The following is a 17693-nucleotide window of genomic DNA, read 5'->3' as shown; positions in this document are numbered from 1 at the left end:
GAGAAGAACTTTTTTCACACAGAGAGTGGTGTCTCTGGAACTCTCTGCCACAGAGGGTAGTTGAGGCCAGTTCATTGGCTATATTTAAGAGGGAGTTAGATGTGGCCCTTGTGGCTAAGGGGATCAGGGGGTATGGAGAGAAGGCAGGTATGGGATACTGAGTTGGATGATCAGCCATGATCATATTGAATGGTGGTGCAGGCTCGAAGGGCCGAATGGCCTACTCCTGCACCTAATTTCTATGTTTCTATGTTTCTAAATAAAGTTGGTTTACTATGAATAGATATGAATATGTGATAAATAAGGGTGGTGAAGCACAGGTACCGAGTATAATAGAAATATGATGCTGCGGTTATCAGATTTCCTGCATTATACATTAGATATCCTTGATTAAAAAGTTTCAGAAAAGGGAACCAAATAAAGAAGAAAAAGCAGTATTAATTAAAGATAATATACGAGGGCTGCAGAGAAAGGATGATGCCTAGGCAGAATCTATAGATCTAAACAAATGGTAAAATGAAAAATTTACTGCTGGTATTCTGTAGGTTATTAAATGGGAAATATCAAGAGGCAAACATGCAGAGGAATTAGGAATTTAAGAACAAGAACAGAAGAAAATAACAGGAGACGGCCACCTGATCACCCAAGCCTGCCCACCGTGCAATATTATTTGTCCCAGGCTTCAATTACTTTTCTACCTCTAAAAAAAGGTGCTGGAACAACTCAGCAGGACAGGAAACATCAATGAGGGAAATGGACAGATGGAGTCAATGAGGGAAATGGACAGAATTAGGCCATTCGGTCCATCATGTCTACTCCGCCATCATGGCTGATCTATCTCTCCCTCCTAACCCCATTCTCCTGCTTTCTCCCCATAACCTCGACACCTGAAGCTAGGGGAGTGGGTGTAATAGGAACAGGGAACTGATAGATGAGCATGTGTGATTGGCAGATGGTTGGAAATAGTAACCAAAGGCTGTAGATGAGGTGGAGACAAAAGATTGTAGATGTGAAATCTAAGAAGGAAAGGAGTGAAATGTGGTATCTGGGGGAGAGGGTGGAAAGAAATGGGGAGGAGAAAAATAGAGGTATAGTGGGGGGGGGGGGGGGGGGGGGGGGGGGGGGGGGGGGGATTTTTCTATGCCAGTTTTTTTGTCACAATTCCCTGATCTTACAAAAAATTATCTACTTCCGCTTTACATAGTTAAAGTAATCTAGCCTCCATAATCCTGCAGGATACAGGATGGTAGGAGATTCACTATCCCATTTTAGAAATAAAATTCAAAGGACCTGTATTTGATCTCCACCTTATCTTGTAACTAGACTCACTCGTTTAATATATTTCTCCATTTCAAAATTGCAACCCCTTTGCAATAAAAACCAATATGGCACTTGCCTTCCAAGCTTTATCTGCCACCTAACTTGTTCTGATTCAAGTACAAGAACCAGATCACTTTGCATTCTATTCATTTGTAATCTCTTTTCAAATAATTAGTTAGCCTTTCGATTTCTCGTATGAAAGTGCATGACCTTACACTTTCCCACATCATACTCTGCCAAGTTTACTTTAATTACTTATCCTATCTATATCTTATCCCACAGTCCAAATACCCTCAAAGTAGGATGCCCTCCCAACAATTTATGTGAAACTTGAATGCCTTGCAGTCCAACCTCTCCTCCAAGATATAAAAACAGAGAATAATTGAAGACAAAACCGATCTTGGAAACATCCCACGAGTTATAACGACACCAAGTGCTGGAGTAACTCAGCATGTCAGGCAGCATCTCTGGAGAATATGGATAGGTGATGTTTCAGATCCTTACCCGAAATGTCACCTATCCATGTGATGCTATCTGACCTGCTGAGTTATTCTATCACTTTGTGTCTATTTTGTAAACCAGCATCTGCAGTTCCTTGTTTCTACATCCCACTAATAATGGTGTAAAAGACTGTAAAATTCAATCGCTCTGCCTGCTACGTGTGATAACCAGTCTTCAATCTATGCTAACACAATTCCCCTAATGTCAAGAGCATGTTTTGGTCAGAGAAAAGTTTTTCTAATGTGTTCGGGACAATATTAGGGCAGTTTCTGCTGAATGGGGTGGGACAAATGCCCAAGCTTTGGTAGGGGACCATTTGAGATAGCGATTTAGGTTTGCAGTAGAGAAAAAGTAGAAAAGTGGAACTGGCCCAACTAAATTGTAACAAGAGGTTGACAAGCAAAACTGTAACAGGGCTATCTTTAAGGAAGAGATGATTCAAAATTAAATTATATGTTTATACGGGGCAGCGCGGAAGTATAGCTGAAATCACTTTGTGGGACTGTGGGATTGTAATACAGAGAGAAAGATCCAGAAGAGAAAGAAATAGATTAACTATTTGCCTCCATGACAAGCGTTGTTAAATACCAAAATGAACCATGCTGATTACAAAAGAATAAGGACCAGATGGGATGTATCCCAGGATTTTTAAATGAAAAAAGGGAGGAAATTGTACTCAATGCTTTTTGGAAATATGGAATGCGCCAGGCAACTGGAGTGCAGCAAATGTTATTCTCTGGTTCAAAAAAGGGAGCAAGATATGCAACTGCAGTCAGTTGTATTGTATTGTATATCTTTATTGTCATTTCCTGAGTATTCACATACCCAGAGGAAACAAAAAAACGTTGCTCAACCAGTGTCCATTCAGTGTGCATTAAAAATAAATAGAAATAAAAATACATATATCATGAACAAATTTAACACTCTACTAAACATTCAACAGGCGTTCCGATCGGCAGCGGCACAACAGTGGCTCTGCTGCAGTGTGTCCAGGTTGGTGCGCGATACTTTGGCAGGGGGCAAAGTCCGTTTAGCAGTCTTATAGCCTGCGGGAAGAAGCTGAGGAGCATCCTGCTGGTTTTGCAGCTAATGCTCCTGTATCTCTTCCCAGATGGCAGGATGGAGAATATGTGATGCGATGGGTGGTAGGGGTCTTTGATGATGGAGATGGCTCTGCTGATACATCTCTTCCTGTATATGTCCAGCAGGAAAGGTAGTGGAGCACCAATAATCTTGCTGGCGGTCTTCACAATCCTGTCTAGTTGGTGCCGTTCGTACGCCTTGCAGCTCCCGAACCAGGAAGTGATGCCATAGGTCAATGTGCTCTCGATTGTCCCCCTATAAAAAGTCCGTAGGTGTGTAGTGGGGAGACCTGCTTTACGTAGTCTTCGGAGGGGGTGTAGTCGCTGCTGGGCTCTCTTGACCAGTGCTGTGGTGTTGGCCGTGGACGTCAGGTCATCTGACAGGTGTAGTCCAAGGAACTTCACGCTGCTGACCCTTTCCACATCAGCTCCATCGATGTGCAGAGGTGTATGGTGTTGTTTCCCCGCCCTCCTGAAGTCAACCACCATCTCCTTAGTTTTTCCCACGTTGAGAATGAGGTTGTGGGATTTGCACCAACCTGTGAGCAGCTCCACCTCCATCCTGTACGCCGATTCATCATTGTCACTGATGAGACCCACCACTGTTGTGTCATCAGCGAACTTGTTGATGAAGTTGTTGTTGAGTCTAGCAGTACAGTCGTGTGTCAGCAGACTAAACACCTCTACTAAATACCACAATACCTCTACTCTGATCAAGAAGGCTCATCAGCGTCTCTTCTTCCTGAGGAGACTGAAGAAGGTCCATCTGTCTCCTCAGATCCTGGTGAACTTCTACCGCTGCACCATCGAGAGCATCCTTACCAACTGCATCACAGTATGGTATGGCAACTGCTCTGTCTCCGACCGGAAGGCATTGCAGAGGGTGGTGAAAATTGCCCAACGCATCACCGGTTCCACGCTCCCCTCCATTGAGTCTGTCCAAAGCAAGCGCTGTCTGCGGAGGGCGCTCAGCATCACCAAAGACTGCTCTCACCCCAACCATGGACTGTTTACCCTCCTACCATCCGGGAGGCGCTACAGGTCTCTCCGTTGCCGAACCAGCAGGTCGAGGAACAGCTTCTTTCCGGCGGCTGTCACTCTACTCAACAATGTACCTCGGTGACTGCCAATCACCACCCCCCCCCCGGACACTTGTTATTTTTTTATTCAAATCGTTTGCTATGTCGCTCTTCAAGGGAGATGCTAAATGCATTTCGTTGTCTCTGTACTGTACACTGACAATGACAATTAAAATTGAATCTGAATCTGAATCTAAACAGCAGGGGGCTTAGGACACAGCCTTGGGGTGAGCCAGTGCTCACGGCTACAGTTCAACTTCATCAGTGGAAAAGCTCTTACAAATATTGATTTGGAGAAAAGATTAATAGTCTCCAGAAAGAAATTGGATTAATTAAAGCAAGCCAACAAGGTTTTTTTAAGATCATCATGTTTAACTAATTTGATGGCCTTTTTTTGATGTTAACAGATAATATTAATGAAGACGACACAATTCACATGGTGTACATGAACGAGCAGGAGGCATTTTACAAGTATGTTGAAGCATGTGGCACAAAATGGACATTGGTGACATAGATTCAAAACTGGCTCCGTAACAGATAAGACCGGGTCATGGTTCTTTTTCAAACTGGAGGAAGATGCATGATGGCATTTTGTTTAGATCAGTGTTGGGGCTATTGCATTTTATTTTGTTGGAAATGCAAGTCACAAATTTCAGATTTGTGGGCGACAAAAACATTGACATTATTCTGAAGAGCTAAGAGGATAGTGATAGATTGCAGCTGATATAAAGAGGCTGGCAGAATGGACAGATGCAAGGCCGTTTAAGTTTAATGCCGTAAAATGTGAAGTGATGCAATCTGGCAGGTTGAATGAAAAATAATGTAAATTCCGAAGAAGGGTCCCAACCCAAAACGTCACCTATCCATGTTAACATATAACAATTACAGCACGGAAACAGGCCATCTCGGCCCTACAAGTCCGTGTCGAACAACTTTTTTTCCCTTAGTCCCACCTGCCTGCACTCATACCATAACCCTCCATTCCCTTCTCATCCATATGCCTATCCAATTTATTTTTAAATGATACCAACGAACCTGCCTCCACCACTTCCACTGGAAGCTCATTCCACACCGCTACCAGTGTTCTCCAGGGATGCTGCTTGACCCGCTGTGTTACTCTAACATGTGTCTTTTCTTTGGAATAAATTATACTGTTCCAAAAAGAATGCTGCCACAAAAAAATCAGAATTGTGTGCATGAAAGCAGCGGTGTAGGTTTAGAATGCAGATAATATGCCAGATAGAATTAAGAGAGGGATAGCATATAATAACATGCAAGCTGTGCCCAATCTTTATAAAACACTGCTTTGGTCTCAAATGGAGTATCAAGTTCAGTTCTAGTTGCTATGTTATAGGAAGGATGCAAAAGTAATAAAGGAAGCTCTAAAAAGAATTACCAGAATGGTTTGTGGGAGGCGGGAGATCTACGTTTACAATGATAGAATTGAGGGGCTAGGACAGTTTTCTTAGGAGAAGGCTGAGGGCAAATTGGATAAAATGTTAGGTCTAAATACTAGAGAATTAAGCAACTTAAAGACAAACTTCTATACAGCATGGGACTGGAATCGGATTAGCAGAGCTGCAGATTTGGCAGAGGTAGATTAGAAACATAGAAATTAGGTGCAGGAGTAGGCCATTCGGCCCTTCAAGCCTGCACCGCCATTCAATATGATCATGGCTGATCATCCAACTCAGTATCCCGTACCTGCCTTCTCTCCATACCCTCTGATCCCCTTAGCCACAAGGGCCACATCTAACTCCCTCTTAAATATAGCCAATGAACTGTCCTCAACTACCCTCTGTGGCAAAGAGTTCCAGAGATTCACCACTCTCTGTGTGAAACAAGTTCTTCTCATCTCGGTTTTAAAGGATTTCCCCCTTATCCTTAAGCTGTGACCCCTTGTCCTGGACTTCCCCAACATCGGGAACAATCTTCCTGCATCTAGCCTGTCCAACCCCTTAAGAATTTTGTAAGTTTCTATAAGATCCCCTCACAATCTCCTAAATTCTAGAGAGTATAAACCAAGTCCATCCAGTCTTTCTTCATAAGACAGTCCTGACATCCCAGGAATCAGTCTGGTGAACCTTCTCTGCACTCCCTCTATGGCAATAATGTCCTTCCTCAGATTTGGAGACCAAAACTGTACGCAATACTCCAGGTGTGGTCTCACCAAGACCCTGTACAACTGCAGTAGAACCTCCCTGCTCCTATACTCAAATCCTTTTGCAATGAAAGCTAACATACCATTCGCTTTCTTTACTGCCTGCTGCACCTGCATGCCTACCTTCAATGACTGGTGTACCATGACACCCAGGTCTCGCTGCATCTCCCCCCTTTCCCAATCGACCACCATTTAGATAATAGTCTGCTTTCCCTTTTTTGCCACCAAAATGGATAACCTCACATTTATCCACATTATACTGCATCTGCCAAACATTTGCCCACTCACCCAGCCTATCCAAGTCACCTTGCAGTCTCCTAGCATCCTCCTCACAGCTAACACTGCCCCCCAGCTTAGTGTAGTCTTCAAAAGATTAAAAAATTGGATTTTTTGCATCGCCAGAGAGAGATGACATTTGAAGGCAGCCTGTTAGAGAACACTGGTCTATTCATGTTATGATATTTTCATACGTTCATAAGTTCGAGGAGCACAATTAGGTCATTCGGCCCATCAAGTCTATTCCGCCATTCAATCATAGCTGATCTGTCGTTCCCTTTCAACCCCATTCGCCTGCCTTTTGAAGCTCAAAACAGTAGCTAGAACTACAGAAGTAAGAAACAGGTTTTTAAGCAATCTAACTATTGCTTTGGCACATTTGATCCCCTGTAATACAAGTGAAAGTCTGAGGCGAATCTCCATTATGCTAAGAAACATGGTTGCCGAGGAGGCCTTTCGGTAATATAGGTTGGGCAGGCAAACACACTTGACCACTGCTATATCACCATCAGGAAGGCCGACCGTTTCATCACCTGCTCTTTGGAAAATCTGACTACTTTGCTGCACTTTTTCTTGCGTATGTGTGACATGAAAAATGTGAGATGAGGAAAAGAATTATGAAGTGCTGGTCAGGAAAGGCAAAAGAACAGTTATGGGTGTCGTTGGAATCAATGGACAGCCATGTTCAAGGTTTCTTCTGAATACACCACTGTTGTCATCAACTTCAAAGAAATGTATGGACATGCATGTACGTACAAAAATATTCCAAGTCTTCCCAAACTTGCAAGCCCTGGATGAACCAGGAAATTTGTAACCTGCTGAGGGCTAGATCTCAATCAATCAATCAATCAATCAATATAGAATTTAACATGAACGTCCCCCCACAGCGGAATCAACATTTTCCATTGTGAGGGAAGGCAGAAAAAGTTCAGTCCTCTTCCTCTGTGTTCAACCGTGATCGGGGCTTATTTGAGGCCTCCGCAGTCGCCGCAGCGGAGGCCCGACGTTTCAGCATGATGGAGCTCCAGCTTCAGAGAGAACACTCTCAGTGGCATTGGAGTTCAGAATCGACCACTTCCTACCGGAGACTGCGGCTCCCGAGGTCCACAGGCTGCGCTGGGCGGAGAATCACACTGGCGACCTCGGCGAGAGATCCCAGACCTCCACGATGTTAAAATCGCCCGCAGCTGGGAGCTCCGCGATGTTGGAGTCGGCAGGCTCAGCACTCCGGAGCTTACCACACTGCGATCCTCGGTAAGGCATCGCCCGCTCAGCGATGGTACTTCAGCACTGCGCTGCCGCCGAAGCTGAAGCCCCCCCACCCCCCACATAAAAGAACTAAAAGACCTCCAACAAAACTTTTTAACACGATAAAAATTAAATATAGGGTGAAAGGACGGACTGCAGGCAGAGCAGGCAGAGCAGCCATACCCAACGGCGCCCCCCCCCCCTCCTGCAGTCCGCCATCTTTGGTGTTTAAAATTAACGATCCAGAGTCCTACAAGAAATCTAGGTAAAACCTCCTTTAGGCCACTACCAGAGAAAAGAGACAATTTCAGACAAAGCTGGAGTCACAAATGGATGTTCAACAGCTGTGGCAGGGTTTGCACTCAATCACCTCTTACAAGTGGCAACAACACATCATTCCATGTGAGCTTGATGTATTTGATGAAGGCTATGAAAGGGAGAACAATGATGTGTCTACACAAGCCCCAACAGGCCCTCACAATCCTGTCATTTCAATGGCAAAGGCTGACATCAGAACATCCTTCAAGTGGCTGAAACCATGCAAAGTGCCAAGCGCACACACAGCATGTGTGTCTCTCTCCGAATTGTGTATTGTTGCAGTATATGATGTTTTTGTTTCATGCTTGTTCTAATTGTATGGTGTCATGCTTGTTTTAATTGTAAGGTGTCCTTGAGAGTCCTGAAAGACGCTCTATAAATAAAATGTATTATTATTATTATTAACATGCCTGGCCCAGTGCTCATGACCCGTGCGGGTCAACTGGTTGGAATATTGAAGGACATCCTCAATTTCTCGCTTCTGCGGTATGAAGCTCCCAACTGCATGAACAAGACATTTTTTGTACTGTTGATCGTGGGCAGCATATTGACCTGCCTCAATGACTACCGTCTGGTAGCACTTGGATCTACCAAAATGATGTGCTTCGAAAAGTTAGTTATGCCTCAAATCAACTTCTACCTCAGAAATGACCTGGATCTACTTCAATTTGCCTATTCTCCCAACAGGTCAAAAACGGTTGCAATGCCTCAAAAAAGCAGCATCTATCCACAAGGATCCTCCCATTTCAGATCATGCCCTCATCTTGCTGCTACTGTTGGGCAGGAGGTTCAGAAGCCTAAAGTCAAACACCACCAAGGTGCCACACCACTAAGTCCCATACCAATGGAATAATTACAATGATACAACTATCAGATTCTTGAACCACCATGCACAACGCTAAATCTACCTCTGCAATGGAATACTACGGACCACTTTGGACTACCATGCACTTGTTTTTTTTTTTGCAGTATTCATCTTTCCACTGTTTTGCAGAATTTGTGATTTGGATATAATTTATGCCTTAGTGCGTGTCTTGAGGTTTTGTGCCAGTGATTCTGGCCACAAGCAAGATTTTCATTGTATCTGTACCTCACCTTAATTTGTATATGTCAGTAAACTTGACTTGAACAGGACAGGCGAAACTGAAGAGTTGCTCTGGTAGCGAGTTGATTAGGACATGATGGGCTGATGTACTATAACAATCCTATGATTCCCACTAAATGAATATTTTTCTTTTAACTTCTATTTTGAATGAACTCAATTGCACTGTCCTTCTTTTGATTTAAACAGGAATGAGAAAGTAATCTTGTGTGTGTTTACCATTATTTCAACAATGGGTTAAGAGTTTGTATACAATTCAGCAGAGAGAAATAAAGAGCATGTTAATGAAATACAGATGCATTGAACCCCAGGGCATGAAGCAATGTCCTAAAATTTGATGTTTTTTTTAATCAAATACAGCTACAGATGATATTAACAGTTTAAAAAGTCTAATTTTTGGCCAAGATTATTTCCAGCAAAACATTATTGCAAAAAAATCTTTCACAACATTCAAATGAATTCCCTTAATAGCTATTTATTTTTGCCTACAGGGAGCATACAATCAAAATATTGTTAGATATGTGGAATTACAACTAAGACTTTCTAATACCAGGCTGAAATACCATAAAATTATCCATTATGCAGCACAGGAGACAGCCATTCAACTCATCATGATTATACACTATCTTTGTCAGAGCAATCCAATTAACCTTATTTCATTTGTTCTTTCCCACAGCCCTATACATTTTCCTTTTCCAGTATTTATTAAATGTGCCACTAAATGTCAATCATGAATCTGCTTCTAAAATCCTTTTCAGATCATGTACTTCAGGTTACAAATGGGTCTGTAAAATGCATTTATTTATGTTATCTCCGATTCATTTTTCCTTCACCCTTAAATCTCCTGCCATTGGGAATAGTTCCTTACTCTATCAAATATACTCTACCTTAAGAAGAATAACCTTCTGTTTCTCAGTGGGAGGTTATTCTTCTTAAGGTAGATATTCACTTTTTGGGGCTTAGTAGGCATGAAATTGAAAATGTACATTTAGACACTCTTACCAAATCTACCGATAATTCTCAAAAGACCATTTCCTCTATGAAAATATATCTAAAATATTTTTCAGAAAATACATCCTTTTAAGGAGCAAAAATAACTCAATGGAGTGACAAAATGTTAGTGTACAAGACAGTGGTGATTCCAACACTCCTGTATGCATCAGAAACCTGGACAACGTACCAACGCCATCTGAAAGCACTTGAAAAAAGTTCCATCAATGATGTCTTCGAAGCAGCTTAATCTTATTTTTTTTTTATTTTTTATTAATCTTATTTCATTATATTTCATTAACAGCTGGGAAGACAGAAGAACGAATGTCAGTGTGCTGAATGAAGCAAAAACATCTAGCATCTCAGCCTTCGTCATCAAAAAACAACTAAGATGGGTCAGTCATGTTGGCAGGTGTTTGGGATTTTACTTTATTATAAAGAGAATTCTTCTGTCATCAGCTGTGAAGGTCTTCCTTGGCCTGCCAGTCCCTTTGCGATTGGTATGCTCACCAGTGCTCTATTTCTTCTTAATGATGTTCCAAACAGTTGATTTTGGTAAGCGTAAGGTTTGGCTGATGATTAACAGTGTTATTCTTGTTCCTCACTCATAATGGCTTATTTGGCTTCCATTGGCACAACTTTGGTCCTCGTGTTGATAAACAGCTATAAAAGTCTCCAAAGGTAATGGAAAGACTGAAGGAAAGACTAGGTGCTGAGAGCTCTCTTATATCTGCATTAAGGAGGCATTTAAACACAACTGAGCAATTACAAACACCTGTGAAGCCATGCGTCCCAAACATTATGGTGCCCTGAAATGGGGGGACTATGTATAAACACAGCTGTAATTTCTACATGGTGAAACCAAAATGTATAAAAATAGCTTTTAATAAAAGCTGACAATGTGCACTTTAACCATGTGCTTTTTTTCTATTCCAAATCTCAAATTGTGCCGTATAGAGGCAAATAAATAAATTATGGGTCTTTGTCCCAAACATTATGGAGGGCACTGTGACTGCCTCTATCACTTCCTCTGGCAGCTTGCTCCATGTACACACCATCCAGTATGATAATACAAAATACTAAACAATGTAAGTGGCAAGCTTTTATTGCACTTTATTTCCATCTCCTCACGCACGCAGGATTGCACTGCAGACCCATTATTTCAGGCTACTCTTGCCCCACCAAACTTGCATTTCTTCCAAAGTAGTGTGTTGCACTCAATGTGGTCTCGTCTACATTGAAGAAACCAAATGCAGATTTAATAACTGCTTTGCAGCACATCTGTGTTCAGTACATATGGGGTGACCTATCTGACCTACAATATCATGTCACTTGAACCTTCTATCTGTAATCATCCATCTGTGAAGGATATGTTGGTGTTGGAAGGGGTCCAGAGATGTTTACGAAAATGATCCCGGGGATGATTTAGAATGGGATTGAAAGGGAAAAATAGATCAGCCACGATTGAATGGTAGAGCAGACTTTATAGACTAATTCTGCTCATCTGTCCAAACTAGAAAGTACTGCCTTTCACTGGACATAAATTCAGGTTATGTTCTGGAAATCGTTGTCACTGTCCACTAACCTCTTGAAAATCCACTGAGAAAAAGTCACAATTTTGAGGTACAATCTTAATTGCAATACTTCAAGGCTATTTGTTTAGTTCAATATTCATGTAATTGTGGAGAGAACGTGAGAATGGGAGGGGAGCGAGACAAAGAGAGTGGTGGGCAGAAACAGAGAAGAGATTGGAAAGAGGAAGGAAAGTATGCGAGAGAGAGCAAGAGTGATGGCAAAAGCTAAAAACACTCTCACCCACATTTGGAAAATGTAATTTTTTTTCCCTATCCTTCCACTCCTCTGTTGTATCAACCCAGCAATGTTGAAACACATCAGGTAGTAATTTTAATTGTTGTTCCAGGCATGAAACAGAAAAGATAATTAGCTATCCAGTTTTCCTTTAAATAAGTTAATGAGAAAGAAAATTTGACATACTTTGTGTGTTTTCAATGTCATCATCAGGTATTTTAAACTGACGGTAAATATTTAAGATATTCCTTCATTCATTGTAAGCAAAAGTATTCCATTTATTGTACGATGCATATGAAGATTACTTGTATATTTGCAAATGGCATCAATGTACAACTTACATCACTTGGTTGGATTTGTCTTGTTTCACTTCTTCCTAGTCTTGAATCGCTGTGAGCAGTTGCATCAGTCTCCATTTGATCAGCATCCAGTTCGAGAGCTTCAAATTTCTCTATTACGGTGGAGCGCCTGCATAATCAGATTAGAAAATACTAAGTTCAAATTCAAAAATGCCTCCAAGAATACACCCTTTTCTCTCCCAACACTCCCAGTCAGGCAACATAAAACATGCAAGGATTGTAAATATTCCCGACTGATTAAAACATGGCACATTCTCACTTCCAATGGTGATGCCTACTTGCTGATAAATTCCTTAATTTTCTGTTTTTAATTAGTTACTCTTCTATAGGCTCCCTCAATAGCAAATGGGTGATAGAAGAAGGTAGGTAGATAGATTACCGAAAGTTGCTAAAGCAACAGGGTTATATTAGTGGGTGACTTTAACTTCCCCAATATTGACTGGGACTTGTTCAATGCTAAAGGTTTAGACAGGGCAGAGTGTGAGAGGTGTATCCAAGAGGGTTTCTTGAAACAATATGTGGATAGTGCAACCCAAAAAGGGAACATACTAGTGCTGGGAAATGAGTCCTGCCAGATGACTAATGTTTCAGTGGAAGAGGATTTTCCAACTCCAGAAGTTTCAAGATCGTTTTGAACAGGGAGAAGGCTTGACTTTGAAGGAGGGTTCTAAATGAGAGTAAGGCTAACTACAACGTTATTAGGTAGTCGCTCTGGAGGGTGCACTGGGAGCAGATAGTATTGGTTAAGTTCACATCTAACATGTGAAAGTAATTAAAGGCCAGTTGATTGAAGTTCAGAACAGCATGTCCCAGTAACAGGGAGGGATATGGGTGGCAAGGTAAGGGAACCTTGGATGACCAAACAGATAAAACTTTGATCAAAAGAAACATGAAGCACATACTATCTTTAAGAGCATGGAATCAGATAGGTCCTTTGAGGAACATAAAGCAAGGCGGAAAGAACTCGAGCAGGTGATTAGAAGGGCTAAAAGGAACCAAAAAACGGTTTCGGGGAATCGAAAATCCCAAGATTCTTGTACCTACATCAAAAGAAAAGGAGGGTAACCACGGCAAGTTATAATTGCTCAAGGATAACAGAAGGAATCTGTGCTTGGAGTCTGAGGATGTATGCGAAGGCTAAATGAGCACTTTTTTCACGAAGCTGAAGGATACGGATGATATTGAGATCATTGTGGGGAATACTAATATACAAGGGCAGTCTGAGATTAAGAAGGAGGAAGTATTGGAATCAATGAAGATAAATCCCCAGGACCTGATGGGATCTATCCCAGGTTATTGAGAGACGCAAATGAGGAAATTGCAGGACCTTTGACGAAGATCTGTGCGGATTCTCTCACCACAGTGTAGGTCCAAAAGGACTGGACGGTAGGAGTAATGTTGAAATGATAGGTAACGTTAAAATGATAAATAACATGTACAATATTACAATGGTTACTCAGAATTAAAGTAAAAGATTAGTCAAGATCAATGTTCTTCAATGCATGGCTTTACTGGCTGCTCCAGAAGGATACACAATGGATGGTGGAAAACATGGGTAAATGCATATGGAGAATGTGCGGAGTGTTCGAGCTGACTCAGGCTATATCACTTGTTCTACTTAACCTTCTGCATGTTCACTGTCATTTCTGTACTGCAACTGTATTGCATGAGTAACACCAAACGGAGTTGCTTTTTACAACAAGGCACTGCAGATGCTGGTTTATACCAAAGATAGACACAAAATGCTGGAATAACTCAGCGGGTCAGGTAGCATCCCTGGAGAACATGGACAGGCAATATTTCCTGTCAGAACCCTTCTTCAGACTTTGTTTTTTTAATTTTCTTTTTTCAGGAGTCGCTTTGTGATCAGCATGTTGTGGAGTATGACTATTTGACTGAGATTCCACGTCTTTTTACAATTCCATAATTAATTAACCTCCCACTACTTTTTTCCCAACAGCTCCTCCTAAATCTAAGGGAAAATAGTGACCTCAGGACGGACCCACATCCGTTTCATTTGCCAAATGCCCAACAAATGTAATATGTCCTATTTTCATGTTATTTTCCACTACGTCAGTGTTTGCACGAAACCATACTAAAACATGATGCCATTAAAATAGCATGGAAACTAATCTCCATTCCTCTGCAAAATTGTCAATTTCAACCAAAATTCCTAAAATGTGAAGTGCATTAACTTGATAAAAGCTGTACTTGGCATGGACTTCTATGCAGATGTATTTTTTTTAATATACAATGAAATGTAATGGATAAAAATAACACAGCTAATAATGTTGTCCGCGTGAACTTTAATAAAGCATTTGATAAGTTCACTCATGGTAGATGGTCCAGAAGATTAAGTCACAATGGATCCACAGCCAGTTGGAAAATCAGATACAAAATTAGCTTGGTCATAAAAGACAGCATAATTGTAGAAGGCTTTTTTGACTGGAGGTCTGTGACCAGTGGTGAGGAAATATTATATAATAGAACCGCTCGGATAGTGACTTTTATAAGCTGGGTAATTTGCAAAAGAAAAGCTTAAGGTTTTCAGAAACACATGTATCCTAGAGAAATAAAGTGCAAAGAGACACATACAGCGAACAGATGAATCAAAACATAGAAACACTAATCTGAATCTGCATAGCTTAATTTATTGCTTTTTTATTGATTTTGTGTTGAAGGATGGATAGCTGAATAGGGCCTCTTCTTAGGCCAGAGGTCATCTGCTCTTTCTCTATGGCACATTCTTGAGCTGTGAAGGTTATGCTGAGATCGAGACAGACTTCAAGACTGAAATATAATAGACTCTAATTTGGCTAAGTTAAATTATAATTAGGTTGAGATAAGGGGTTGGATGTAGTACAGTTGTTTGGAGAAGAAGATAATCAGATTGATGGATATGTGACCCTCCTATGTTTATAGAAAGTCAAAGAAGCAGATGTAATTCTGATGTAATGGTCTGAGTTGTGAATCTACCTTTGTTAAAAGGCCTTGCAGATTAAATTGGAAATCCAGCTTCCAGATTGCAGGAAAGGGGCTGCAAATTAGAAATGAAGTTGTATCCTTGCACCAAACACTTATTAATTAAGTTGACAGATTTACAACCCATGTATGCTTGGTTGGGAGGTGTGTATGGGTTTTGAACTTAGAAACTGTAATTCGGCAAACTCATATAATTAATGTTTTAATACATAGGTAATAGTATTTTAAACTGTGTAACATTGTAGTGAAACAATCTATGAAATGTATTGTGTCTTAGTAGGACTGTAAACATTAGACTTTGTTTAGATATATAGAAATATATTTCTTCTTGGTATGGAAAGTGTGTATGACTTGTGTGATCATTGTATTACATATGTATCTTATATTTTGAGGAGTGGTCTTTGATAATTGAGCCTACTGGGGTTTTGCTGTGTTGAAATAAAATAATTCTAAGCAAAGTTATACCACAGACAAACAAAGGTTGTAAATGAGGCCAGGGAAGGGGGGGGATCATGTGACTGATGTTGTAAATCACCAGAAGGACTCAGATGATTGCCATACCCTCTGTATCTGAAATGTCTAATACCTATATAAATGCCATGAGTTCTATCAAAGTTACTTTTCTCTGGACCCGCTCCAGAGCATCAGCTCTGTGTTGGAAGATTCAGAGACTAGTCTCAGCTGAATAAAGAATCGATTTCAACAGCTACAAGCGTTTGAGTCAAGTTGACTTTAGATTGACAAAATAACTCAGTTTAGCATTGGTGTTTGGCAAGGGTCAGTGCTACGATGTATGCTGTTTGTTATACATATTGATTTGGATGAAAATGTTGGCAGTCTGGTTATCAAGTTTGACCATGATGCAAAAACTGATGGAGTTGCTGATAACAAGCAAGATCGTCAAAGGATACAACAGGATATAGATCGGTGGAAAGGTTGGATGGAAAAATGGCAGAGGGTGTTCAATGTGATCTTTGGTATACATAAGGATCTTAGGGTGTAAGTCCAAAGCTCCCTGAATATGGAAAGGCTGCCAGAGGAGGCATATAGCACATTTGCCTTGATGGCTTGGTGCATTGAGTATAAAAGTTAGGAGATCATGTTGCAACTGCATAAGAATTTGATCGGGCCATATCTAAAGTACCGTATGAAGTTTAGACCGTCACATGGTAGCAAAGATGTGGAGGCTTTGGAGAGGATGCAGAAAATGTTTACCAAGTTGTTGCCTAACTGGGAGTGCATTGGTAAAATGAGATTACACACATTTGGATTGTTTTCTCTGGAGCATTGAAATCCGAGAGGTGACCTGATAGAAGTATATACAATGAAGAAAGACACAGATACGACGGAAAAGGCAAATACTTGAGAGCATACGTTTAATGCTAGAGGGGGGAAATTTAAAGGGAAGAGGGACGACAGGTGGCTGGAATGCATTGCCAGGGCAATGACTAAAAAGAGTCACAGAATCCTACAGCATGGAAATTGGACATATGGCCCAGCACATGGTCAAGCAGTGGCCACTCTTCCCAACTTCCACTGTGGAAACATAAATGATAGCAATTTTTAAGGGGCATTTAGAATCCCATATGCAGACATTCGAGGGATACAGGATATATTAATGGGATTAGTTTAGATCTGGTGGGGCAAAGGGCCTTTCCAATACTGCACTGTTCCACGTCGAATTGTCTAGCAGTATCACCCTGCATTAAGAATACAGTGAGGAGCAAAAACAATCATTAGGATCGAGAGTGACATTGTTAATTCAGAAACAAGGGTCCTGAACTTAAAGAAAGTGACTTTGAGGGTATGAGACGTGAATTGGCCAAGATAGACTGGCAAATGATTCTTAAAGGGTTGACGGTGGATATGCAATGGAAGGCATTTAAAAACTGCATGGATGAACTACAACAATTGTTCATCCCAGTTTGGAAAAAGAATAAATCAGGGAAGGTAGTGCATCCGTGGATAACAAGTGAAATCAGGGATAGTATCAAAACAAAAGATGATGCGTACAAATTAGCCAGAAAAAGCAGCCTACTAGAGGACTGGGAGAAATTCAGAGTCCAGCAAAGGAGGACAAAAGGCATAATTAGGAAAGGGAAAATAGATTATGAAAGAAAACTGGCAGGGAACATAAAAACTGAGTGCAAAAGTTTTTATAGATATGTGAAGAGGAAAAGATTAGTTAAAACAAATGTAGGTCCCTTGCAGTCAGAAACAGGCAAATTGATCATGGGGAACAAGGACATGGCAGACCAATTGAATAACTACTTTGGTTCTGTCTTCACTAAGGAAGACATAAATAATCTGCCGGAAATAGCAAGGGACCGGGGGTTAAATGGGATGGAAGAAATGAGAGAAATCCAGGTTAGCCGGGAAGTGGTGTTAGGTAAATTGAATGGATTAAAGGCCGATACATCCCCAGGGCCAGATAAGTTGCATCCCAGAGAACTTAACCATATAACC

At 41.1% G+C, this 17693-nt stretch overlaps 1 protein-coding gene across 4 annotated transcripts in view; it reads right to left on the bottom strand.

Moving 5' to 3' along the window:
• Positions 1 to 17693, bottom strand: part of mprip (myosin phosphatase Rho interacting protein) — a 323068-nt gene that overhangs the window by 117558 nt on the left and 187817 nt on the right. For all 4 annotated transcript variants that reach the window (XM_055654084.1, XM_055654083.1, XM_055654082.1 and 1 more), the window contains exon 8: positions 12228 to 12354. In XM_055654084.1, coding sequence (XP_055510059.1) covers positions 12228 to 12354 — 127 coding nt within the window. The remainder of the gene's footprint in view (positions 1 to 12227; positions 12355 to 17693) is intronic.

Source organism: Leucoraja erinacea, chromosome 23 (assembly GCF_028641065.1).
Source record: "Leucoraja erinacea ecotype New England chromosome 23, Leri_hhj_1, whole genome shotgun sequence".
Taxonomy (NCBI): Eukaryota; Metazoa; Chordata; class Chondrichthyes; order Rajiformes; family Rajidae; genus Leucoraja; species Leucoraja erinaceus.
This window is presented reverse-complemented; position numbering and strand designations above follow the sequence as displayed.